Source organism: Chenopodium album, chromosome 18, assembly GCF_948465745.1.
Source record: "Chenopodium album chromosome 18, dcCheAlbu1.1, whole genome shotgun sequence".
NCBI classification, from domain to species: Eukaryota; Viridiplantae; Streptophyta; class Magnoliopsida; order Caryophyllales; family Amaranthaceae; genus Chenopodium; species Chenopodium album.
In genome coordinates, this window is record NC_137851.1 from 31530633 (window position 1) to 31557573 (window position 26941).

At 34.2% G+C, this 26941-nt stretch overlaps 1 protein-coding gene across 2 annotated transcripts in view; it reads right to left on the minus strand.

Annotated features, from left to right (window-relative positions):
• The window catches only part of LOC145590779 (uncharacterized), a 33196-nt gene extending 12302 nt beyond the window's left edge, over positions 1-20894 (minus strand). The window contains exons 1-14 of one of the 2 annotated variants that reach the window (XM_081647178.1): positions 20549-20894; positions 19835-20026; positions 19539-19694; positions 18771-19064; positions 16238-16392; positions 16069-16143; positions 15893-15959; positions 14262-14587; positions 11891-12124; positions 11601-11788; positions 9968-10109; positions 9738-9846; positions 6645-6747; positions 6347-6536 (exon numbers count right to left, since the gene is read on the minus strand). In XM_081647178.1, coding sequence (XP_081503304.1) covers positions 6347-6536; positions 6645-6747; positions 9738-9846; positions 9968-10109; positions 11601-11788; positions 11891-12124; positions 14262-14587; positions 15893-15959; positions 16069-16143; positions 16238-16392; positions 18771-19064; positions 19539-19694; positions 19835-20026; positions 20549-20798 — 2481 coding nt within the window. In that variant the 5' untranslated portion in view covers positions 20799-20894. Of the gene's footprint in view, positions 1-6346; positions 6537-6644; positions 6748-9737; positions 9847-9967; positions 10110-11600; positions 11789-11890; positions 12125-14261; positions 14588-15892; positions 15960-16068; positions 16144-16237; positions 16453-18770; positions 19065-19538; positions 19695-19834; positions 20027-20548 lie in introns of both variants that reach the window. The other variant, XM_081647177.1, reaches the window with a different exon arrangement.
• Positions 20895-26941: the final 6047 nt, after the last annotated feature.

Here is a 26941-nt window from a genome sequence, read left to right on the forward strand (position 1 = left end):
ATTAAATGGAATTGAAAGATAGAGGGAGAAGAGTAGAAGGTTGATAAAATCAATTGTTGAATTAGTAGAGGTTATAGAATATAAAGAGCTATTGAGAAATAAAGTGGGGGAGATGGAAAAGTTTTATGTAAACCTAAAAAAAGAGAATGATTCTTTGGTAAAAGGTAGAGAGAGAGGAGGACACGTGGCAACTTTGGTTTGTGTTTTTAAATACTAAGTATAGAAGTATAGATGTATGTTAGTTTAATTTAGTTTAATATAATGTATGTTAGTTTATTTAGTTAAATATATTTGTTTTATATAATGCTTAATAATTGTTTATATCAATTTAATTATGACCACTAATTGTTTATATATTTTGTTTATATCAATTTAATTATGATTATAATATATTTGTTTAATATAATGGATGTGTTATTTACTTTATATATTTTTAAATGAGTCATTTGCATAAACATATGCTTAGATACCCGTTCAAGGCATACACATTAGGAGTATGTCTTGAATAGTCCCCGGTTGGAACTGTCCTTGTATGTTTATTCTCACTTATGTGGTGAATGTATGTCTTGTTATTGATTCTAGGGAATATCCTGGCTTGTCATTTTTCTACAATGTTCTCTAGGTACATATGGCGGCTTATCTAATCGTCTACATCGTGTACTTGGAGAAGTAAAGGGAAATGATGCCGGATTTCCCATAAAATTGAAAACCTTACATACATTCACTAGTGAGATTAAACGTCTAAGGATGGGTTAGGTTGGAGTGATAAGGACCCTTTGGACATCATTTACAATCTCATTTGCATTTCCATAACACTTTGATGGATAATGAATATTCAATACGCTTTGTGACTAATGTGATTATACATATGCGTGAGTTGTGTAGAAGTTGTAATCATGAAACGAAGAGAACGTAGCTGGATGTATGAAAAGAAGGTTGGGCATTCTATTAATCCGGACTTTGTGAAAGGGGTAGATGAATTCCTTAAATACGTGGAAGATCATCCCGAGAGCAGCAACCCGAATGAAGTTAGGTGTTCATGTTATAAATGTAAGAACAAACGGCTTTGGGATGCGGAAACGATTAAAATTCATTTGTATCGCAAGGGTTTTGTACCTAATTACTATGAGTGGATGTGTCATGGGGAAGGGTTTCCAGGAGTTCCTAAACGACAGTCAAATGAATATTATGAAATGGTTTTCGATGCTTTTCGTCATAATGAAGATCAAGGGCATTCCGAAAAGGTTGGGGTTCCTCAGAGGAGGAGCCTTATGCACAAGCTAAGCATTTTCGCAATTTGTTGAAGGCTCCCGAACAACCATTATACGAAGGGAATTCATTCAGAGATGGCTGCCAGAATTACTAGTCTTAAGTGTGAGTATAATTTGCCCCACATATGTGTTGATGGGTTTGCTTCTTTGTTCAATGAAGCGATTCCTAACAACAACCATATGGCCGACATGAGGTGAAGAAGATTGTGAAGGGGTTGGAGTTGGCTCATGAAAAGATTCATGCATGCCCGAAAGGATGTATGCTGTTTTGGAAGGATGATGCTCAGCTATGGGTGTGTGGTAGCGACCGATACAAGAAGACTTCTAAAGATAGCTTAGTGCATTTGAATGTTTTATTTTATTTCCCGATCACACCCAGGTTGCAAAGGATCTACGCAACTAAGAAAATTTCGGAGGAAATGACATGGCATTCGAAAAATCCTCCGCGCACCCTAGTGATAGTGAAGCTTGGAAACACCTCGATAGTTGCTTTCCAAATTTGCCAATAAGCCTCGTAATGTTCGACTTGGCTTGTGTACAGATGGTTTTGCTCCTCGAGGTAAGTTTAGGGGACAATATTATTGTTCGCCTGTCATTTTGACCCCTTATAACTTGCCTCCCTCAATGTGTATGAAAAGATAATTCATGTTCCTTTCGTTGCTCGTTCCTGGTCCTAAAAACCCTACGGGCAACTTGGATGTGTATATGCAACCGTTGGTAGAAGAGTTGAAACAATTATGGGAAGTTGGCACAAATACTTGTGACATTTCGAGGAAACAAAATTTCAATCTTCGAGCAGCCATCCTTTGGACCATTAGTGACTTCCCGGCTTACGGTATGTTGTCTGGTTAGACAATAACCGATAAGAAGGCTTGTCCTTATTGCATGGAGAAAATCAAAGCATTTTGGCTTGAATACGGTGGCAAACTTTCTTGGTTTGATTGTCATCGCCAATTCCTTCTAACGGATCACCCTTTTCGAAATAGTAAAACTGCATTTTGTAAAAACAAAGTCGAAAAAGATTGACCACCACACATCATGTCAGGACAGGAATTGTGGGAATGTGTGAGAGACCTTCCAAGGGCAATAGATGGGCCGGAGGCACTGAAATGCCTTGAAAAAGCCAAAAAAGGATGGTTCAAGCAAAGCTCACTCTGAAGCATCCGCTCATCCGTCACAACTTAGATGTCTTGCACATTGAAAAGAACTTCTTTGATCAGTTAATTCACACTATAAAGGATGTGAAAAAGCATACATGTGACACGCCATCGGCTCGAAATGACATTGCCAAATACTGTAAACAGCCAAAACTTCATCTTCAGGAGGACGACAGAGGAAAAGAGTTCATGCCAAAAGCCCCATTCGCTCTTGACAAGGCTCCGAGAAAAGTGTTGCGTGAGTGGGTTAAACAGTTGTGTTTTCCTGATGGATACGCCTCCAATTTGAGCAGATGTGTAGATTTGAAAGCATGTAAGCTTCACGGAATGAAAAGCCACGACTGTCACGTGTTCATGGAGAGGTTGTTGCCCACTGCTTTGAGGGAATTGCTCCCTGTCCTTATTTGGAATGCAGTTACAGAGATCAGTCAATTCTTCCCGATTTGTGTTGTTACACAATCACAGTTAGTGACATGGAGCGATTGGAGATAAACATAGCCGAAATCCTTTGCAAGCTTGAAAAGGTTTTCCCTCCTGCATTCTTCAACTCCATGGAGCATTTACCTATTCATTTGCCATATGAGGGCAAGTTATGTGGTCCTATTCAATATAGATGGATGTATCCCTTCGAAAGGTAAATCAAGGACCCTTCAATATCATTATGTATCTAAACTTATTTTTTTAGTGACATGAGTAATTAGAAGCCATTTTTGCCTTGTTTGGCTCTATTTTGATGAAAATGATCCCTAAAACTTAGTAAATAGCTAATTTAATGTGATTACAAGCCATAACCACCTATAACTATGTAATAGTGAGATGATTTGAGAAAGAATGAGTTTATTAGTTAAGAAATGAAGAAAATAGGCAAACTAGAAGTCACTTAAGCCATTTTTGGATGTGTTTGGAGTAAAATGGTTCCTAATCCTAAGTAATTGGTCTTTTTATGTGTTTTCAAGTCATAGACACCTTCAAATACTTAAAATATGAATGACTTGAGAAAGAATGAGTTCATTAGTTAAGAAATGAAGAAAATATGCAAATTAGGAGGCTTTTTTGCCTTACTTGGCTCTATTTTAATGAAAATGATCCCTAAAACTTAGAAAATAGCTTCTTTTATGTGATTACAAGTCATAGACACCTATAACTATGTAAAAGTGACATGATTTGAGAAAGAATGAGTTCATTAGTTAAGAAATGAAGAAAACGGGCAAACTAGAAGTCACTTAAGCCATTTTTGGATTTGTTTGGAGTAAAATGGTTCCTAATCTTAAGTAATTGGTCTTTTTATGTGTTTTCAAGTCATAGACACCTTCAAATACTTAAAATATGAATGATTTGAGAAAGAATGAGTTCATTAGTTAAGAAATGAAGAAAATAGGCAAAGTAGAAGACTTTTTTTGCCTTACTTGGCTCTATTTTGATGAAAATGATCCCTAAAACTTAGAAAATAGCTTCTTTTATGTGATTACAAGTCATACACCCTAAACTACTTATAACTTATGTTGTTGGTGATTTTGTTAAACAATATATGTTTGTATAATGTATATCTTGTAGGAGACCTGCGAGAAGAAGGTTGAAGAAACAACCAGTCAAGGGATTAAGAAGAGTCCGAACGAGTTGTATTGGGAGACTGTGGGTGGTCGCAACAAGAAGAGTTGTGTAAGGGGACTTGGCCAAAGTGCAGAGTTGTACTATGGCCACCGGATGGGTCGAGTTTCCAGGACTTCACAGCCATACACTCCGTCCGTTGTTTCTCAGATGTAGGATCAGATGGAGCATAGGGTGCAGGCTCTTCGCAGTGAAATCCAGAGTGAAATGGAAGCTGAGATGCAAACCCGAATTAAAGCTGAAGTGATCGAAATAGAAAGAAACCAGGAGAGGTGGGATGAGTTCATGAGTCGATTCGCGAGAAACGACACATGTTCCACCATTCAGCCTTAGCATCGAGAGCCCACGGACGACACGGGTAGTGGAGGAGTACGCCAGGGTACCCCGGCGATTGTTTAGACTAGCTTTGGTTTATGTAGTATGGACATGTACTTAATTTGAATTATGTAGCTTTTGATTATGTTCCCGCTTTTTTGGAAATGACTATATATTATGTAGCTTTTCATTATGTTCACTTCAGCATAGCTTTTGTGGAAATATATATATAAATATTTCCGTAATTCGATGATTTAAATTTTAATAGGAATTATATGCAAAATAAGGTTTTGAATGATGCTAATTTTTAAAAAAAAAAACAATCTGAATATGTTGAAATTAAAACTTATTTCCGACAGAAATAATCTCTTTGCAACGGAATTAATAAATGTAAATTCCGTCAATATCCGTCGCAAATTTGCGACGGAATGTTTTTCCCTCGCAAGAACTTCTGTTTGCGACGGAAATATCCGTCGGAAAAATATGTTTTACGACCGAAAATTCCGTCGGAAAAGCAAATCAACAACGGAATTTATCCGTCGGAACATAGAGACGGATTTTGAATAAAAGTCAAATTTGTCTGCGACAGAACTAAATCCATCGGAAACGACCTTTCCGGCGGAATTTTCCTCTAAAATCCAAAATTTCCTACGACCTGTTTTCCTACGGACCTTAACGACGGAATTTCGTCGGAAAGATGATTTCCGACGGAATTTCAACCTCTTCCAACGGATTATTTCGGTCGAAAAATGGCCTAATTCTAGTAGTGCGGGTCTCTCGTTTAACCCGACCCATTGCCATCCCTACCCACCACCCCCCCTCCTCCCCTAACATAGTGATCATGTCCAAAATTGCAGACTACCACGTAAGCGTATCTAACAATCACGTTTTTTCATTATCAGCTGTTTTGTCCAGATTTGAAGCACTGCGAGAGTGGATACTTTTTCTTGTAATAGAAACTACTATATATGGACTCATCTCCTTTCAACCAGTAAGCAAAGCATTATTAAAAAAAATAACTAAATCATAGCACATAATGATGCTTTGGTCCTATACTCCTATGATAGTAGTAAATTTTATCATATACTAACTATTACTCCCTTTGTTCCTTAAAATTCTTCTCATTATGATTGTGCTGCGCATTTGTCAATGTATTACTTTGATCATAAATATCGTTAGTTTCACATTAGTAACATATATGACAATACAATATTAATAAATTACTCATTGTCACAAATAAAATAAAAAAATAAAAAAAATATCCAACATGAAAATATTATGTTGTATATATTGAAATTAATTTAGAAAATTCCCTCATCTTTTGAACGGTGTCAAGATTCCAAATAGGAGGAACAAAGAGAGTAGCGACTACTTTGTGTATCAAGCAGTTATGCTACCAATAAAGGTGTAGCATTGCACACATCTTCGACTTTTGATTGATAAAGCTTTATAAACATAATAGAAATCAATCAATCAAAGCCTTAACCCTCATAAGTGGGGTCAGCTACATGAATCAAAAGTGATTATTTCATATAGTTATCCATAAAAATCATCCTCCTCTACACCTTATGATCAATTACCTCATTCTCATGCAAATCCATATGCTTCATAATGGAAATTGCACAAAAAAGCAATTATCATTTCAAGCCTCTAATACTTTGCCAATAATCCAGAATAAATAAGAAACACCAGCGTAAAATCTTTTGCACATAGATTGTACACCCTCAATTCTCTTACAAGTGCAAGTAGAGGGGATGCACGTTGTTTCAGAGAGAGTTGTAGAGAGTAATTAAAAGGGGAATCTCCATGATGAGGAGAGAGAGATAGAGAGAACCCTTGGCCAATTAAGTAATGGCACAATTAATTCGCAACTTACAAAAAAAAAAAAAAAAAAAAAAAAAACACCATATGCCATGCAAAAAGGCTGAGCTGTCTATGACTTGAATTAGTAAATACCTTAAATTTTCTTGATAAACATGAAGGAGAGTGACTTACAAAGATCAAAGCAATTCTTGCATCAGACAACTCCAAAGATCTATCCCCATTCTCAATAGGGACCTCTTCAACCACACTATTTGAAGATACTGAATATCTTCTCGCCTTACTCAAATAGAGAATTGTATTTTCAAATAGTACCCATGCCATAAGTACTAGACCAAGTGCAGCATAAAACAGTGCTTCATAGCTACAATTTTCAAAAGTTGGAAAATTTAATTACTGCTTCCAAACATGGTTAAGCACAATAAGTTGACTAAAGTAGGTTTCATTGCATAAATGGAGAAAGCAGATTTACCCAATTGATAAAAGCAAAAATGCTGGTGCAAATCCAAGGAAAATGGACGTTAATCTAGACAAAAGGCAAGGTGCTGAAAATAAGGGGAGAATCATTGAAAATCCTATCAAGTGAAACATGAAAAGTGTTAGCATAAGTCTCGAGGCCAAAACACCTCCATTAAATTCAGAACAGTAATATGTAGTTTTTTATTTGTTCATTTTTTAATTAATTTAATGGAAAAATTGAAATTAATAATCCCACCTTTGCCCGGTCTTCTCAAAAAACAATCCCACCTTTGAAATCCCACTTTGACATCAATCTTCTATTAACAGGCCATGACCAGTTTTGATGGGTTAGTAACTTATTGGAGAAGGTAACATGCCACATGTCGATTTTCTATTTGTCAAAATATTGAGAAAAAAAAAAAAAAAAAAAAAAAACTCCTTTCCCTCCTAGCCTCGTTCCCTTTCCTCCTTCTATGGCTGGGACTTCCCCTCCCTCTTCCATAGAAACACCGTACCATTGTTGCCCCACAAATTGACAACCACCATCCAACCACCTCGTCTCATGACCACAAGAAACCAACAGCACCAAAATCCCCAAAAGGCCCCCCATAACACGAGCAAGTCGACCCCAATTAAGAAAAAACAGTTTAATTTTGAAGCTTTTGCCTTCAATTATTCTAAATTAACTCCTCAATAACTAAAAAAATGTATTTAATTGGATGAATTGTATAATTTATTTGATTTTGTGTGATTTGATAGAGTGATGAGTAGAGTTGCAGCAACAACTTAGGGCTGCTTGGGGCTGCTTGATTGGTATCAGCGAGGAGGGAGAGTTAATATGTGATGCAGATTGGATGGGTGGGGTTATTGTAGTTGGCTAGACGTGGGTTTTTTGGGGGGTAATGGTGTTTAAAGGGTGGGATTATGTGTGGGTTTGAAAGTGGAGTGGTGGCAGTGATAGGAAGAAGATAGGTGAATGTTCTAATTCAAGGTGGCGACGGTGGGGATGTTGGTGGTGTCAGTGGTACCGTGGTTATGGAGAGGAGAGAGAATTAAGAAAAAAGAGCAAAACAAAATTAATTTTTTTTTTAAAAAAAACTTAACCTGTAAAAGAGGTTATAAGTCAAAAGGATCGTTAAAAGAAGTTGGGGGTTAAAGGTGAGATTATTTCTAGAATAATTAAAGGTGGGATTATTCTTTTCCATTTTTCCTAATTTAATTGAAGGACAATTTTTCTTTTTTTTTTTTTTTTAGGATATATATATATATATATATATATAATAAAAAAAATTAAAAAAAAATTAAAAAAAAAAAAAAACCTTCAATGTACCAATAGCGAAACCACTATTATAACTAGACTTAGAAATACTAATCACACAGTAACTAGAAGAAAACAAATAAAGTATTAATCTACTAAACCTTGTCTACAGAAAGTAAATGTAAAATGACTTGTCTCAACTCTCAATATGCAAGAGTTGGGCAAAACAACTTTAGGAGATGTCAGCTTGAAATGGCAAGTTCTCAGAAATATGCTACTCCCTCCATATTTATTTAAGTAAAACGTTTTGACTTTTTTGCACTATTCACCTAATCTAGTTTGACTAATGTTAGTGATTTATATACATAACAAAAATTATAGTATTGTGGGTATTTGTTGGAATCGTTTCAATGAATAGATCATTGAGATTCAACTATTATAATTTATACTTCTCAATACTTATGGGACTTTGATTGATGGAATGAGTAATCATAGATATAATGGTCAAAGTTTTGCATTAGCATACGTGCACATGAAAAACCTTTCACTGACAAAAATAGTAAAATACGGAGGGAGTAATATTTGTAGAGAATTTCATTTGACGGAGAAGAAACTATCAAGTTTAATGATTAAACATGCCAGCTATATACAAACATCAAAGTTTTGATGTCATTAAATTTTTTCTTCTAATGTTCAAAGTAACAAACTAATTAAGCGGGTCATAATTCTACTATATTAGTCACCTCAAATTTAAATTACTCCCAGCACATCAGTAAAATAAGGTCACCACAACTTTAAATTACTCCCTCAATCTCTTAATATTAAGAAACATTTCTAGTTTTTCTACTTTTAGACATCCAAACTTCAAATAAAAGGCCACTTTCATAGTTCAGCAAATTAAAGTTTGAACTTTGGACTTCCTGTACTATCCTTAATAAACCAAAAATCACATGGAAACAAGAGATGCAGAATTTTAAACAACGAAGAAATACAATGATGTTTATTCACTCAATCGCTTAGAAATGCACCCCAATCAAATTTGGCTTAGTTAGGGACGGATGCAGTACAAAGTTGGTGCAGACCCATTTACTTACTAGACCTGAAGAAAAAGAGAGTGGCAACACTCCTTTTTCTTTTCTTTCTATCCCCTTTTTTTCATCAGTAGCAAATCAAGAAAATTTTCCTTATGGGTTCGAATTCTTTAAATACATAGAATGAAATCAAATAGCATAATCCAAAATACAAATTACTACTTAGAATTTGGGTTAATTTGTACATGTAAAAATATAACAATTACAACTTCCGGAGTCACTAAACACACACAACGAAATCAAATAGTGTAATCCAAAATAGGTGTGCACATATTACACAAGTTACAATTAAATTCGATGACTCTTCCATGTTTTGAAAGCAATATATTAAATCATCATCTTTAACTAGGAAAAAAAAAATAGAGAAAAAAAAAAACGATAAATGTGACAAAATCCAAGGTCGACACAGGGAGCTTAGGGAGTGAAAGTGAGACAGAGAGGAAGATGTTGGAAATCTTGGAAAATTAGGCTTTGTTGGTATTTTGGGTACTGGTTAATTCCCTAAAAAGTATGCTAGGCATAACTAAACCTGCTGCCTTGATATATTATGTAGTGCTCCTACTGCTGGGCTGTTAAAAGTATTATAAAATAATATTCGTATTGACTTTTATCTAATTACTCAAAAACCTTGTTAGATTTTTTCCAGATCCAGTATGGGTTCAACTGAACACATACTGGATCTGCCACTGCTTTTCAATACTTTTGGGCTCATGTCTCAAGGTTGAAGGAAAGGATGAAGATGAAAGAAAGATCATACCTGCCACAAACCAATTTGTTAACTGATGAAATACAAGTAATTCTTGCTTTTGAGTTCTGTGTGATGTTGATAGAGAGAGCATCACTGACGATAAACCCACCAAAACAGCCTATGTTTTTTGAGAGAAGAAGCATCAGGAGTCTGTTCATGTTAGTCACCAAGGAGAAGAAAGAACCTGGTGAATAAATTCATATCAATGGAACTGGCATTACTATAACAAATCTATGTACCTGCAGAGGAAAAAGCATTGGTAACTTCGGCTTGGTCAATTCAGGATTTATGATATTCTGAAAATATTTATTCTCTCCGTAGCACAGTTCTAGCCATCTTGCAGCTAGTCCAATTAAAATAATCAAAGCTCCACTAAATACACTGTAAACAAGTAAAACAGACGTCAGCATCATCTTTTACCTCATAATCAACAAGTTAAACCCAGGTTTCTGATTCCAAATTTGATTGTCAAGATTTAATAATGTGAGATTCTAAAATAAGAAAGTTTAGATCATGTTTTTCAATAATAAAACAATAACATATTTGCTAAAACAATATACTATACATGGTTTATGGCATCATAGCAAACAAATACTATTTTTATTTCCGATTGACGTATCTGCAGTTAAACATGCCAAAATCGAGTATTTGTCTTAATATTTTTCAATATACAACTTAAAGTTTATCTAGAATCAGACAAACAAGTTCAGTTAACTACTACTTATTCTCATAATTATTTGATTTTGCTTTGAATATCCTCTATCGAGTATCAATATAGCTTTCTTTTAACCATATACTTCCTCCATCTCATTTCGGTTGACACATATCCTTTAGGCACGTTTTCTAACACATTATATCAATTTTATTATCTTCAATTATCTATAACTAAAATTTATAAAATTTTGATATATGGAAAATTGAGACAAATGTAACAAGACCACACACAGATACACACAACCACCTCACACACACGCACACGCCCATGCCCACTCACACGCGCACATGCACACGCACACGCACAGACGCACAAAGGAGGAATCGAGGAAAGTGGTGGTAATGGAGGAAAGCCATGGAGGGGATGGAGAGATAACGAAGAAGCGAGAAAAGGAAAGAGAGAGAAAGAAGTGGGATTTTTTTTTTTGTTAGCTTTAATTAACATAATTAATAAAATAAAAATAAAATTATGTTTTAAACTAAAATAAAAAAGGTGACACATGGATTAGCAACCGGTATAATGGGTAGGATGATCGGTTGCTAGGGAAAAATGGGTAGCTTAGGTTGGATTAGAAATAATCAAAAAGTAGGATTATTTTAGAGAACAAAGCAAAGCTTGGATTATTAAAAAAAAATCAAAAAGTAGGATTATTTTGGAGAACCAAGCAAAGCTTGGATTATTCTTGTTAAATTTTCCTAAGTTATCTTTTTTTTAAAGGTTATCAACGTTCTAAATCTCAAAAAAAAATAGTAATAAATAATTATTTAAATAATAAAAAATAAAAGCTATGTTTCTCTGGAAGGTCGTGTTTAATGGGAATGTTAAACTATAAGAAAATACGCTAAATTAACCATAAAAATATACACTTGCATGTTTCCAAAGGTTGGAGGATAAATATCCACATATTTTCTTAAGTTTCTAATCTTTATAAACTGACTTTATATGGTATAAATGGTGTCTTATATGGAAATAAATTGAACTCAGTATGTCTCATTCTCTCCCCTTCCTCTTCCCCAAATGCAGACATGGTTAAAGATTATCTTTATCAATAACACAAGGCAAGAATGGTTTGATTGGCAAAGTTAGAAACACACACAAGGCATATGGAACCAAAAAAAAAAAAAAGAAAAAAAAAAGGATGTGAGGGAAAAACTTACACTAAGAATGTATTATCAGGTATTTCTGCAGGCATCAATGTGAAAATTGATAACAACCAACATGATACACACACAAATCCTGGTATGCATGATTTCCACGGAATTGCACGATAAAGATATAAGGGAGCTACACTACCAACAATTAGGAAGCACCAGGTGTACAGCTTCCTTTCTGTAAAGCTGTGTACCTACACAAGGGGTAAACCGTTCAAAGTAAAAATTGTGAAGTTTCATCAATCATTTAAAATTTCAATGAATAGCATGTTTTATTTGTTTAGCTAAAACCATACTAGAAATTCAAGAATAATCAATGACACAATGCCATAAGCTAGAAGTTTGACGAAGTAAGCAAATTTCTCCTTCTGAAAGCTTCTCAGTAAAGCATTTAAAAACTGGTATTGACTTAAAATTTGTGTCCAAAGGAAAACAGTCATTGCAGTGTAAGCATGATAGAGAGGAGGAGAACGCTCAACAAGCAGTATTATAGAAAATGCCCCCATCAGCAAACTTCCAAGTATATAAACCTGCAAGAAGAAATATTGTAATATTATAACATAAAAAGCAATAAAAAAAAGGTTATTGACATCGTTAATAGAAGGAAATACAATTTTTCTTACAGATAAACTAACAAGAAAATAAAGTATGATGTTTCAAGCCAAGGCATTTGGAATACTCCAAAATGCAGACATAATGCAAAACAAGTTAAATGCTTCGATCTATAGACATTAGAGCATAGTATATGTGTTGAATGTTGAATAATGTTGACAATAGTAAATATAAATATCAATTGAAAGATAGTGTCAATTCAAATAATATGATGCTTTTTCATACCATGATTACCATCTAGTGAATTTAATGCAAATAATATCAAACGATCAAGAAACCCAACTTAGTACCTAGTATTTCAGTCATACAGAAAACAGCAGTACCAGGAATTAAAGTAAAGTGACAAAGCCCAAATTCATCACAGACAATATCAAAGCTACAAATTAATTTCTAGCAACAAGGTAAATAATCACCAGAAAAAATATTGAAGAATCAAAATTTTCTCTTGAGTTCATTTTGCTACATTTAAACCATACAACTAAAACTTAGCCATGGATTATTCTCACTAGGGATGGCTCTGGGTAGGGTCTTGTGATACTTGTACCCATAACCAGAATTTTCAATCCATACCCATACCCTACCTGGACCCTTAGGGTCTAAAATTTTAAGACCCTTACCCGGACCCTATGGGTCTGGCAGGGATATGGGTCCTTCACTAGCCTTTTTTCCCAAATTTTAATCGTCTATTTATTATTGTACGATTGCATGTATTGCGCAAAAAACAAATAAACTAATACATAAGAACATGACCGATTAATTTGACATATCGTAAAACAATTAATAAAATATATATATATTAGAATGATATATAAACAAATTATTATTATCCATAAGCACATTACAATTATAGTTTTGTAAAATTAAGTGAACAAATAGAAAGTTAATAGCCTACTATTTATAATTGTCTTTCGTATCATACTCGATTTCATCATTAACATCCTACAAAATCAACATCCTTAAGATTTTTTCTATTTGATTTTGAACCAAGTTAATATATTATGTGGGTCTATGTACAGGTCTGGGTAGGGTATGGGTCTCAAGGGTTCGTGGGTAGGGTCTGGGTCTAAAAACATCATACCTGGACCCTTTCCCTATCCAATGCCGCCTAGACCCATACCCTACCCAGCTACCCGTACCCATAGGTTCTAAAAATATAAGACCCATACCTGTATTTTAGGGTAGGGTCCTACAGGTCTGGGTAGGATCCCAAACCCATTGCCATCCCTAATTCTCACAGACACTCCTAATTGTGCAAGTCCTTGAAGAAGTTACTGCACAAGCTGATTGTTTGATACATAAAATCAAAAATGGATTTGCAGAAATAAGTAATATTTAATGTTACACTAGAACATTGAGAGTATGTTTGGAAGAAAACTCATCGATTTCAATCAAAATGTTTGTGGAGAGAAATTTAGGGGTACAGACGGACAGTTCTAACTAAAGTTAATCAAGCTGAGATAAGAAACTGCCATACTGCAAAGACTATACTCTATTGGGTTGTTATGGTAGAGCCAAGCTGAGTAATTAAGCAATACAACTGACTTTTCAATCTATTTAATTGGGAAACTACTCTGAAATCAATATCTTGATGGAATGGTAGAATTTCATTATATGCAGTAGACACGAGCTAATTGACTTGCATCTTTTGTAATTGTTAGTCTTCTTCACGTAAAATAATTCACATCAACATTCTTTCTTTACAGTTTCATAGCGTCCTTTTCTCCTGGCACATATCAGTGTCTTGCAAAGAGAGCAAGTTTTACATGAATAGACATCAGTTTTACAGGACACATATTAGTTCCTCACAATATCTTGATGGAATGGAAGTAGAGTGCTCTAATAGTAAATTAAATAATTAAAAATTAAAAACAATCACAACTCCACAAGAATGGAATACATTCTGCAGACAAATTATGGAAGTAGAGTGCTCTAGTAGTACAAAAATATATAACAATCACAACTCCACAAGAACGGAACACATTCTGCAAGTATCATAGAAAATTGGAGAAAAGAAACGAAAAAGAGGCAATCAGTAAGCATGTATTTTATGCATACCTTTTCCATCTTTTTGTCCACTTGACCAGCTTCCTCTCTGTACATTATCTGACCAGGCAAGCTAGTATATGATTGCAGCACGTGGATCACTAGATAAAATATCCAACCAATGTATCCAAGAATCACTACTGTCATGAGCATCATCCAGTCATAGGTTTGAAAATAATGAAGTCCTTCAAGCGCCAGTTTTCTGAGATTTTCAGATAGTTCCATCGCACTATGATAGTCTTTAGTAGAGATAAGGTCTTCAATTTTATCCAGCATCGCTGAATAGTTGGCCAGAGGCTTGAAAGTCTTAAAAAATAAAGAATTTGACTGTTTAACATCTAATTATTGTCAAGGAAAATAGTACTACCCACTAGTCACTAGATATTACAGTCCAGGGCAAAATCAAAAGGAGCACAGGAAAACATGAACAATGAACTATTACACCTACAGGTTAGTAGAATTAACATTCAAATATAACAACACAGAGTTCAGCAGAGATAAAATTACAAAACAAAAGAATAAAAAGAAAAAAGAACTATGACAAAAAGAACAAAATTTAATAATCCATGCAGTAGTTGTAGAAATAGAATTACTACTCCTCTGTTTATATGAGAATATGAGAATATGAGATGGATAGTCCTAGATACATTGCAAAAAATTGAGACAAAAGATATTACAGTGACGATTTGGAACCTCAAAACAATTAAACTTTAGAAAGTAACATCTCATGGATAGCCTGCATACGAGGCTGCCTAAACCCTCTCCCTCCTGTATAAGACTAAGACACTTTCATCTTATATTGATTGGCAAACTAGGTCTCAGCTTGTAGCCCAGTAGACTGATTCCAGCCTGTAAGTTTAACTCTTCACCTATTCCTAAAAACTCACATATTACAGCAATCACTTTTATAGACAGGCGTTTGTTTTGTAGATTTTAGGTATGAGGTATGAGTTTTGAATGGTGATAACCCAAACCATCTGCTTATTTTAGAGAATTTCAATTTTTAAACCCATACCTCAAACCCACATGGTATGGGGTTAGAAAACCCTGGGTGGGGGGGGGGGGGGATTGGGAGTATACCACACCTCTATTTATTTAAAAAAAAAAAAATCATTCCTAACCATCAACCAAACACAAGGTATTAAAAATCAAGTTCCAACCCCATGCCATTGTTTTTCATTCTTGATTCCAAACCATACACTCACACCCTCTCCCATCTCTTGAAATTTTGAATTATGAGATTGTTGGATAATAATGGGAATATGGAAATTCACTTTTATTAAGTTTTATGCTCAACACCACAAAATCAGCTACAACAGACTGACTCATTTCTAAGCATTAAGCATACGAAAACACCACTATGCCAAGTAGTTCTACCACTTGCTTTGTAGATCCAGTACTCATAAGATATAGTAAGAAGCTCTTTTATTTCAGAATACAGGCAGCTAGTATAAACAATTTATCTCCTAGTACTAAGTGTAACATAACATCAGTACAAAAAACTAGTTTTCCCAAAAAGTAAGTAAGCTGTTATTTTCTTGTAGAAACAGGTTGTGATAACTTAGACAAGAAAACAATATAACATGTGCATAAAATGCAAAAATATTGACATGGAAAGTATGAAATCACAGCAAAAAGGATACATGACTTGCGGAGAAATTGGTTTAAAATTTGTTTGGTATTAGCAAGCACAGCTTCAACTTCTTCAGCCTGGAAACTTTCAGTTAGTGGAATAAAGTTACATAAAGAAATGACAAACAAACAGATAATATCTGTCATACTGTTAAAGTATAGTGAAACAAATAATCTCTGAGCTTACCTCATTGAAGTCAATGTAATCAAGAGGTAAACTTCCAACTGAGTTTACAGGACATGACTGACCAAGTAGAGTGGACTGTTAATAAGACAAACAAGAAATGAGAATAATACAAATAAGCTATAAATAAATAAAGAGGCATCAAACAGATGATCAAGGAAGATAAAACAACCATCAATGGTGAAATATCGGCCTGATTGACATCAACCCTCTCTATGCCATCAAGACCCCATTCATTTGGTGTTGGTGTGTCATGAGAATGCTCATCAACAAAACGGAAACCGCAGTCAGAATGGTTGCTTGAGTTAGGCCTGGTAGTTTTCACTCCTGCTCCCCAAGCAACAAGGGGAGTATCAGTGTTTGAAGGATGTCCATCCCCATGACTACCTATGCATCAGCTTCAACAAGTCGAATGAAAAGCATAAGCACAAGCATATCAGATAAGAGTATGCAGCATATCAAAGTTATTCACTATGCTGGAATTGCAGCTTTTGATAATCTAGCATGCCTGATCTTTTATTTCCTTCTCCTTGATTTTGCCTACTCATTAACCAGCTCGTTATAGTCCATTAGAGTGTTTGAAATCCTTGAATCCGTACTCTGTACGGAGCAGTAGGCTGGAGTGGGCGGGAGGGAAGAAGTGTTTGTTGTGGGAATTTAGGTATAGACACATCATCAACTCAGGCACGGCTTCTGTTATTCGAGATTCATGAACCACCAATTAAAGTCAATTATATACTTGTCCTTAAATTTACCAAGAAAAAAGAGATATTAAGAATTATGTCATGATATGCACTTCAGTACTTCAATTTTTTCATTAATATTGGTTTCCATAGAGGTTCCTCCACAAAAATACATAAAGAAACAGCTGAGTCATCAGTACAAATAGAAAGAAACACAATTCCGTAGCATTCATCTATCATTTATCACCATCATCATTAAATATTGTACTTAAGTCCTGAATGCTTAGTTGGATTTGTTATTGAACAAGACAACCGCTTAATTTCACAACTATCGACTTAATTTCACAAATATAGCAAGGTTAAAGTTTCACATTAACATTTAAATCTTCTGATAACAATAAGTCAATAATGACGGAATTTTCATGTCTTTGATTTAGTGAAGCTCAAAATCACAATAAAAGATAGAGATTTTATGATAGGAAAGTTAGTGAAGCTCCAGAGGGAGGCTTCATTCGAACTTTCCGCGTTCATTGACAAGTTAATTGTTTTTCTTTTGCAAGGTTAATTAAAGAGATTAACTGTTTGGGAAATAGAGTCAACTGGATATCAGATGAGTTTCAGCTCAAATAGCCAACTAAGTGACGCTACATTGTAATTGAACTAGATATCTTGCCTGAGATTCTTTTCTTATTTGTTGGGGTGAGTTGATTGAAAATTAAATTTAAAACAAGATTGAATGTTTCAATGGTATTGTACTGCTCTCTATCCTACTATAATGAGAAAAGGATATGAAAGAGGAGAAACAAACTGAAAAACAGATGACGGCTTCATGGGTTTTAGTTTAGCCGTCCATTCTTGGAAGTGAAATGGTGAACAAAATAATCACTCCAGGAAACAAAACAGACAACCAAGCAATTCGTAGCTGTACCGGGAAATTAAATAAGGTCTAAGGCTCTAAGCACATTTTGATATAATATTGACAGCAATATAGATAAGGAAGCACACGAAAGAAATAAAAACACACAAGATATAGGAATGGTACTCTTATATTGTATCAATGTCTTTTGTACATCATAAAACAACTAACAAGCCTCCTATACTCGTACGTAACATTACTTGTAATAAGTAGAAAATTACTACTCCCTCCATTCCACATTGTTGGTTATGTTTGGTATCGGTTATTAAAGAAAAGAAGATAGTGGAAAGCAATGATTAGATGTCACATATATCAAGTATTAAGATATTAAATATTTGTTTTGGGAGTACATAAAAATTTTGGTAAATAGGAATAGTTGCTTTGGGAGTAGGTAAATATATTGGTAAATGGGAATAGTTGCATTAGAAATACGTAAATTTGAGGGAAAATGTGTAAAAAAATTATTTAATTTAGGAAACTATTGAAACGTAACCAACAATATGGAACGGAGGGAGTAACCATCAACAGTTAACATATAGTGTGTAGAAAAAAACAAACAAAAAAAAAAACATTGTGTAGAAGGTGTTACAACCACCATACGACCATAGTTAATGGATGTTTTATAAATTACTAGACATTGCTGCACCTATTTTTCCATTGCTTTTGTATCTTTTAGGTTTAACAGTCAGTCCAATGGATGTTTTATAAATTACTTGACGTTGCTGCACCTATTTTTCCATTGTTTTTGTATCTTTTGGGTTTAACAGTCAGTCGCTACGGACATACTGCTCTAAATCTAATAATTCAGGGCAAAAGAAAATCGAAACCTGGAGTTAGAGAGACTTTAAATTCAAACAAAGGGTAAAGGGAATTGCTAAGTTGTCAATCAAGAATCAACAAAGGGAAATCAGGATTTGATTCTCATCTTGTTTCCTTGTTCTAGTAGGCCTCTTTTTATATAATAATAATAATAATAATAATAATAATTAATAAATAAAAATATAAGGCAATGAAGAAAAACAAAAATAAAAAGCAAATGGAGAGGAATAATATAAGAATCAATTTTAAAGAGAGAAAAAAAAATATATAAATTTTGAGTCTCTGACCTTTGTCACTCATCCCATGGTCTGCTGTAAAGATGTATGCAGTCCGATTGTCCTTGAAATGATCCTCCATTAGATTATAAACTCTCTCAGCAATGCTGTCCACAACCTTAACATTATTGAGATAAATAGAAGAGAATGGGCGATGAGCATGACCATTTGAATCACAACCCAAAAGGTGCAGAAAAATTGCAATGTTGTCCTGCTTAAGTAAGTGCTCCAAGTTCTGGTCTTCCTTAGAATTGTTCAAAAGGCTTTGAAATTGATCAAAGGACCATTCATCCAAAAATGATGCATCTGCAAAACACTAACACTTAATCAAGCATATTCATGAATTTTCAAGAAGCTATTACAAATTAACATTAAGACAATTCACTAGTCGCTAGTCTAAGTGAAAATTCAGGCGCATAGACAGAGCTAATATCAATATGTTATCTTATTTAATAGATCAATGCTCACTAAATAGCTATTGAGTTGAGATAATCCAAATATCTGACTTCAATTTCTCCCAACAAGTGTTGAAATGGGAGACTATGTTGTAGTAACTTCACCAAACATAATACTAGACCTTTACAAACAATTAGAGTTCATTTTGCACAAAAGTACCTGTTAGAAGTAGTTCCTAACAGATAACCACAATAGACATATCAGAAACTTATCCAAGTGATCTATAAGTGTAGAGTCTGTACTCATCAGCTCACATATAGTACATCTAACCAACTGCCAACAAGAAACTACAAGTGACATATTCAAAACAGATAGAAAAAGTACCAGTGGCAAAGTCCTCAAACTCATGAGGATATGTTTTCCATGTGCTGTGCGGCAACGCGCCACAGAATATTGGCACAATATCAGGGCTGCCGTATGAAAATGTATGACGGCTGCGGTTGAATACTGAATCAAATTCAACTGGATTAGCTTTCCACCCTGCATTAACGAACAAAACAGATTTAGACATAAAATATTGTCTGGAGGCAACCTTGCAAATTTTATCTTGAAAAACAAATTGATCAATTTGAACAACGGAGCAAGTTCAAACAAAAAGATGACGGATATAAAGTAAGCACCTTTTGTAACAGCACTAGGATCTTCATAAAAACCAGCTATAATAGAGACATGTCCAGGCCTTGACTCTGTTGGAGGCCTAGCATGGGACACACCCCAACGCCCTCGTTCTTTTATCACACTTCTAAGGAAAGGTGCTCGGTAATTCCCTTCCTCATCCGGCTCATAGAATTTGTCAGCTCGCAAACCATCAGCTGCCATGTTCATTATAAGGGTTTCCAACTTTCAATTTACATCATGCACAAACTGATAGTTATAACTCATTAAACCTCATGTAGTGTTCCAAACCCTTACTATTAAATAGTCATTTGGTTTCACAACTAGAATTTAATTGACAAGCATAAAACAGCACTTTCATGATGGAAGCATGATCAGCAACACTCGGAACATAAATTCCCTTTCAAAACATAAATTAATGAACCCACTTCAAAATTAATGCAAACCCAAATCATATATACTAATCATATATTCTAATCATATAGATCAGCATTAAATATTGCATTATAGAAGCATAATCATTTGCATTGGAACATTCATCTGTTCTCAAACAATAAATTCCTACAAACCCCAGATCATAATTCCAAACAACAATCATTATAATCAAACAAATGCTACTCCAAAGTAAAAATTAACGCAAACCCAACTCATATTATCCAACAAAATATCAAAACAAGCTACAAATCATCAGATTAAAGGGTAATAAAATAGTAAGTTACCAACAAGAAGAACGAGGCGTTTAGCAGGAGGAGAAAAGCGGGGTTTGACTGGATCCATGCCATGAACAATTGGAGATTTGAAGTAAATATCGAAAATGCTTAACATATAAACAGCATGAAGAACAACTCCCAGAAGTACTAGCCATTTCTCTCTTCTCTTCACCCAAGTTTTGCTGATTTTGGTTTTGTTCCTTAATCTCATGCTTTCTTCATTGCTCACATTGTCACCCAGAATACCATCCCTCCTCATTTTCTCTCTTCTTCTTTCTCTTGATCTTGAATTGGGCAAAGGGTGTTAGGCTTCTAAACAAGCTTATTAGTTTGGACGCTCGTCTTTGCTCTTCCCTCTAAAAACAGAATTCTACGGTTTGGGTTCGGAGTCAGGGGTGACAAAAGTCAAACAAGACCTAATTTATCACATTGATAAATGTTTATCGAATGATATTTTAGTACTCCCTTCAATTTTTACCAAATATCCCCAAATTATCTCTAAACTAGGTTAGTTTCCATGCAATGCACATATTTAACCAATAAAATTAATTTTGCGTAAATTAAAGCTATATAGTACTAAAATAGTTTTAAAATCAATACGTATAAAGATAATAACAATGTTTGTAGGAAGTAGAAAAGAAAAACAAACAAAATAGAATGTGATATGATACGATGAGATTAAATAGAGGAAAGGGAGTTTAGGTGATAGTCAAAGCAATCTTGTAATTTTTGGGGGAAAAGAAAGTAGTTAGATCAGTTTATTCTTCCCAACACAATATAAAATGCATCTCGTTAAATAAAAAGCATGATTAACAAAAAAAAATGACCAAATAAGAAATCATATTATACAAATATTCTTGTAAGAGATTTTGGCAAGAAAAGATGCGAATTATAATATATTTTGAATAAAATTTTAGTTAATTGTGTATATATAAAAGATGTAATAAAACCAATTACAAATCATATTATATAAATATTTTCTAAAACGTTTTTGGAAAGAGAAGAGAGAGGATGGTTTTGGAGGGAAAATAACAGCACCAGAAAATGACACGTGTCATTCCTAATGTCTATTTTAGTATTATGTTATTATAGTTGTGATGTGACATTACTTTAATTATTTTTCTGTTTTGCAATTAATGGTTGCATAGAAATCATAATTTTCATTTACCCTTTTGAACATTCTGAATCCATGTGCAGCACTATAATTGAATATGATTGGTCCTTTTATTTTTCATAAACAAATGTGATAGGTTCTTTTTCTTTTCAAAGGATTGATGACATGTGCTTCATTTAATATCATTCTATCTTTGTTTCATTCAAAGACAGCAATAAATGTCTTGTAATTCCCATTGTACTTTCTAATCATGAGTTGTAAGGTTACTCCAAGTTCCTTAATTCCCGTGTAAATTTAGAAATAGAAATGTAATTAAGGGACGGAGGGAGTAAATAAGTTGTATAAAAATTTGTTTTTCTATTAATTATTGAGTAAAAAACACTCCCTTTTTTCATTGTGTTAGTCTTATTTATGTATATCAATGCAAATCTTTAATAGTAAATATTTTAAATATCACACTAGCAAAATTTATAAATTTTAGATATTAATGATGTAGTCATTGAAACAAATAAAACTAAATCTCATATGACTGTGTTTGATCTTATATATAGAGAGAAGTTTAGAAGATTTCCTTTAATTTTTAATAGTCAAAAGATTATAAATTGAACTAAAATTAGGAAATGAAGGGAGTATATATTTAATTTATTGTTTATGAGCCATTATGGCAATGTTGACAGAATTTTTGGAATTTAAAAATTTTAATATTAAACATAAAATTATTTTTAAAAAAATCTGAGTATGAACATTTTACTCAGTTCAGGTTCTTTGGAGTCAATAATAACACTTTTTGCTGAAGAAATTGGGCCTATTTTTGTTCTTTTAAAAATAGTTAGTAAAAAGTTATCAGATTTTGACTATTAAATTTAAAATTTTATGTTGTTATATTACCAATGGTCGAAGATGGTGGCGTCAATCCTAATCTAAATGCTTTTCTTATATCATGCTCTTGTTGTTGCTCCTTTCCTTTTATGTTCTTTTCCTTCTCACTTGCTTGTATTAGATCCATTAGCTTGTGCAATCGCATTCAAGAAATCCTCTGAGCCATAAATTTCTTCATCTAGCTTAGGATATTGTTCCCTTACCGTCTTACCCAAAACTTCATCAACTTTCTTGCTAAATCATTTTTAGAAATATTTCCTTTGCCTTCACCAATTTGTTTTCAATAAGTCTTGAGTAACGTGGGTTTACGTTAATTTTATTATAAGACGGTCAATTTAGGGTAACTTTTAATTTGTATAAGTTTGGTTGTATTTTAATGTGTAATTTCTAATAAATACATGCTTTGAAAACTAATATGATTAATCTTATACATTATAAATATTTTTGTAAGGGTAAATATTTTGTTACAAAAATGGTAACTTTTGTAGTATAAAAGGGTAATTTATATTTTTTTAGGGTAACTTTAACCCGTTTTACAATAATTTAATGAAGGTCCGCCTTAATCAAGAATTTGTGATTTGGTTGAAAGTTTTGACAAGTGTACATAGCTTCATTCAACAAGGTAGTAAAATCATCCATGAAAATCTAGATTATCAATGAAACAGTTAGATTTTTCACAATACATTTAACATTATCAAAATTAACATTTAACTTTATAAAATTGTTCATTTTTCAAACCTGGGGACTGAGACAACTTTTTCAGCAATTTTTAGAAGGATTTTTCCTCATCCAAACCCCAACATTATAATTCAGCCTTTTTTCTATCAAGTAGGGGAGTGGGAAAGGATTTCGGGGCCCTGTGCGACAACTTAGAATTGGTCCTTAATCATTTCAATTATAAAATATTAATATTAGGAATTTTTGACTTTTGGTACTTCGAAAAGGGCCTCTGCTGACTTTTGGTACCCATCTAAACTTTTTCATTTTGCTACCTATCAAATTAAAAAAAAAAAATAGCTTTTGGTAATTCCGTCCAACTTCTTTTAATGTTTTCATTAGTGGGGCCCACGTAATTAACTACCCATCTTTTACCTCATCTCTCTCACTGATTTTAACTCAGTGATGATACCTTCTTTCTCCATCATCAATTCTCCCAACCATATTCATTTACTCCGATCCATTGTTGATTTTGAACCACAATGTTTTTTCTCTTTTCCCTGTCAATTTCTCTATCTTTCTTTTTCACTCAACTTTTCTACAAGTGACTTGAGCATGGAAGCTGCAGCAGAGTGAGTTCCATGAGTTGAGCTTTTGAGTCATCATTGTAGGCGTCGATTGAAGCGCGCCTACTTAAGCATGTTTGAATATGCTTGGCAATCATGAGAAGCGGGATTTGAGATATACGATAAGGAACAAATAAAGTAGGGAGCCACCAACAAGTTTTTTAAGGAACTTGTAAACCGTTCACGAATCATTTAAGGCAACCACAATAAGGGACAACGAAAGGCAACAACGATTGGCCCATTAAGGTTACACCCCATTCATAATCCATGAGAATTACTAATTCCATATGGTCCGGAACCACGAATGGAGGATTGGGATGATGGTACGAAGTGAGTCATGGAAGCCACTTCGCTCATATTGGCCTCTACTCGATTCTTTTAGTGAAAAGCATTTCCTGCAATCTCAAAGGCACAAAAACAAAGATTCAATTTGCTCCAAACTAGATTAGGCTAAATTGGTTGAAAATTAATGCACACATAATTCTAAATATTAGTGATCACTTGATTAAGCAACAAGATTAAAAAGGAACCTAATTCTGTAGTCCAAATTATCTTATTAATCATTGCTTTCAATTACATATTCCTTTTAAACATGCAATATGGTGATCAATATAATAATAGATCGAATAAGACAATAACATTGGAAGCAATTTAACCATAGAAACATAACGATTAATATATGAAAAACATAATAAAAATCATTAAAAAATTAATAAGAACAAAAGAAGCATGATTCTTACTTCGATTGCTTTTGCTTGCAACTACAAAACAATAAAAACTTTAGTAACTTCAAGGAAAATAACAAATACAATGGAAATTAAATTAAACTAAATTAAAAGTAGAGTTGATTTGGTCCAAACCCTCAAACAGTTCTACCTTTCACGCTTTAGTTTAAGTATGGAACTTCGGATAAAGTATGGACTCCTTGGTGTGCTTTGGGAGGTATGATGTAAGTATAATAATTGTAAGTATGAGAGAAGGAAGAGAATTGATGTTGCTGCCACGAAAGTTGTAAATGAGCTTCGTATCTATAGACAAAACTAATGAATGAGGTCGTGAACCCTAGAAATGAGGCACCGCTGAGGGAAAAAGGTACCGTAACACGGCACGAGTACTGTGTCACATTATAAAGTACTGTGTCATGGAACGGGTACCGTGGCGTAGCACCTATGATGTGGTGATATACCAAATGTTATCATTTCAGAAAGTCAATGCAAAACGCGTTCAAAGATGAAAACTGGGGAGTGTAGGTACCGTGTCATGACACTCCTTTTTTTCTAGAAACTTCTATTTTAATTGATTTTATCTAATTTTTCATGAAACACATGATAATTCGTTTTTGTCATTCCATACTCATTTTAGGTTAAGGGTTTTGTGATTTTATTAATTTGGCTTAATAATTACGGAAATGGATTAAAAAGGGTGCAGGCTAAAAATGAGGTTTAGATAATGATTAAATAAATGTTTGGACTGAATGGACTGGTATATGAAAATGTATTAGACTGGATATGGATTTTAAGCACTCCAACTATTAAATACTTAACCCGACCAATAATGGCGATGAATGGTTCATATCGGGTTTGGTTTTGGGGAGACATTTTGAGGTGTCTACAAAAGCCCTTCCTTTAATTAAGTTTGTAGAAACGTAAGTTTCCAAAACAATAGTCAAAGTATTCAACTAGGACGGAGAATGATTTAAGACGTTCTGCAATCCTAAATCACTCTATATACAGCACCGGTACTTGCAAAAAAGCGTTATTTCCAATCATAAAAAAGTAAGGGGATAGAATGTGTATCTGACACAAGTGCATCGACACCAAATACGTTTGGTATCATTCTGCACCTCGAGAAATCTACCGCAAACCACTACACCTCGAGCAACTCACTAAGAATATCACAAGTCTCCACGCCTCGGGAAACATGTTGTAGACTTCTATGCCTTGAGCAGTCTACTAAATAAGTGATAACCTTCTGCGCCTCGGGAAGAATGATGAATGATATTATTCCACACCTCGGGAATCCTATTGTGAACTCCTACGCCTCGAGTAGATCACAACATAGCAAGTGAAATTCCTCACCTCGGGAATTACACTAAAAAGTATTTGCGCCTGGGGACAAAATTGCAAACCTATGCGCCTCAACAGTTGACCATCTTCCACGCTTGGGAAAAATCTCTACGCCTTGAGAAACTAGTAATATGAATATATGAATAGTAATCCTCCGTGCCTCGGGATGATCACTGAGTGTTGATAAGAGTGTGTTTGATTGCCTTCGAAGAAAAGGAATATGAGTGTTCGATTGTCTCCGAACAGAAGTTGTGAATGATGATGACGACACCTTCAAGTCATGTGCATCTGACTGTATAAGCATTGATGATGATGAAACATCGATGATTGCACCTTTAAGTCATGTGTTTCTGACTATATAAGTGTTGCTCGATACCTTCAAGTTATGTGTGTTTGACTGTATAAGTATTGGTGAAGAAAAGAGTACGATATTGTTTGATTGTCCCTGAACAGAGGTTGTTTGTTCGATTGTCCCTGAACAGAGGTTCTTTCTTCGATTGTCCCTGAACAGAGGATGATAATATGATTACTCGATTGTCCCCAAATAGGGGTTGTTTGCTCGATTGTCCCCAAACAGAGGATAATAATATGACTGCTCGATCATATGTTAAAGAATGAAAAATGTAGAAGATTGTTTCAACAATATAAATGTGTATTGCATTTTTATTTTTATTCCAATGAATGTGGATTATTTGAGTGTTCTCCTATTATAGAAAAATATATTGTCTTTACTGATTTCTTTAATACAAGGTTTAAGATTGACAACGTGTTTTGTATGCGGCTGGCCACATGTAACAATGACCGAGTAACTATTGTCTGACCGAATAACATCCATTACACTAACGAAATAACCCCTATAGCACTGACCGGGTAACCCCTATAATACTGATGAATCAACTTTGTAACACTGACCGAATAACCCCTATAACACTGACGAAGTAACCCCTATAACTCTAACGAATTGAATTAACCCATATGATGGTTGGCCACACGGTGTGGCCAACCACATATAAAAATTTGGGTAAGATTAATAGAAGTATACCAGAAACATGTTCTTTTC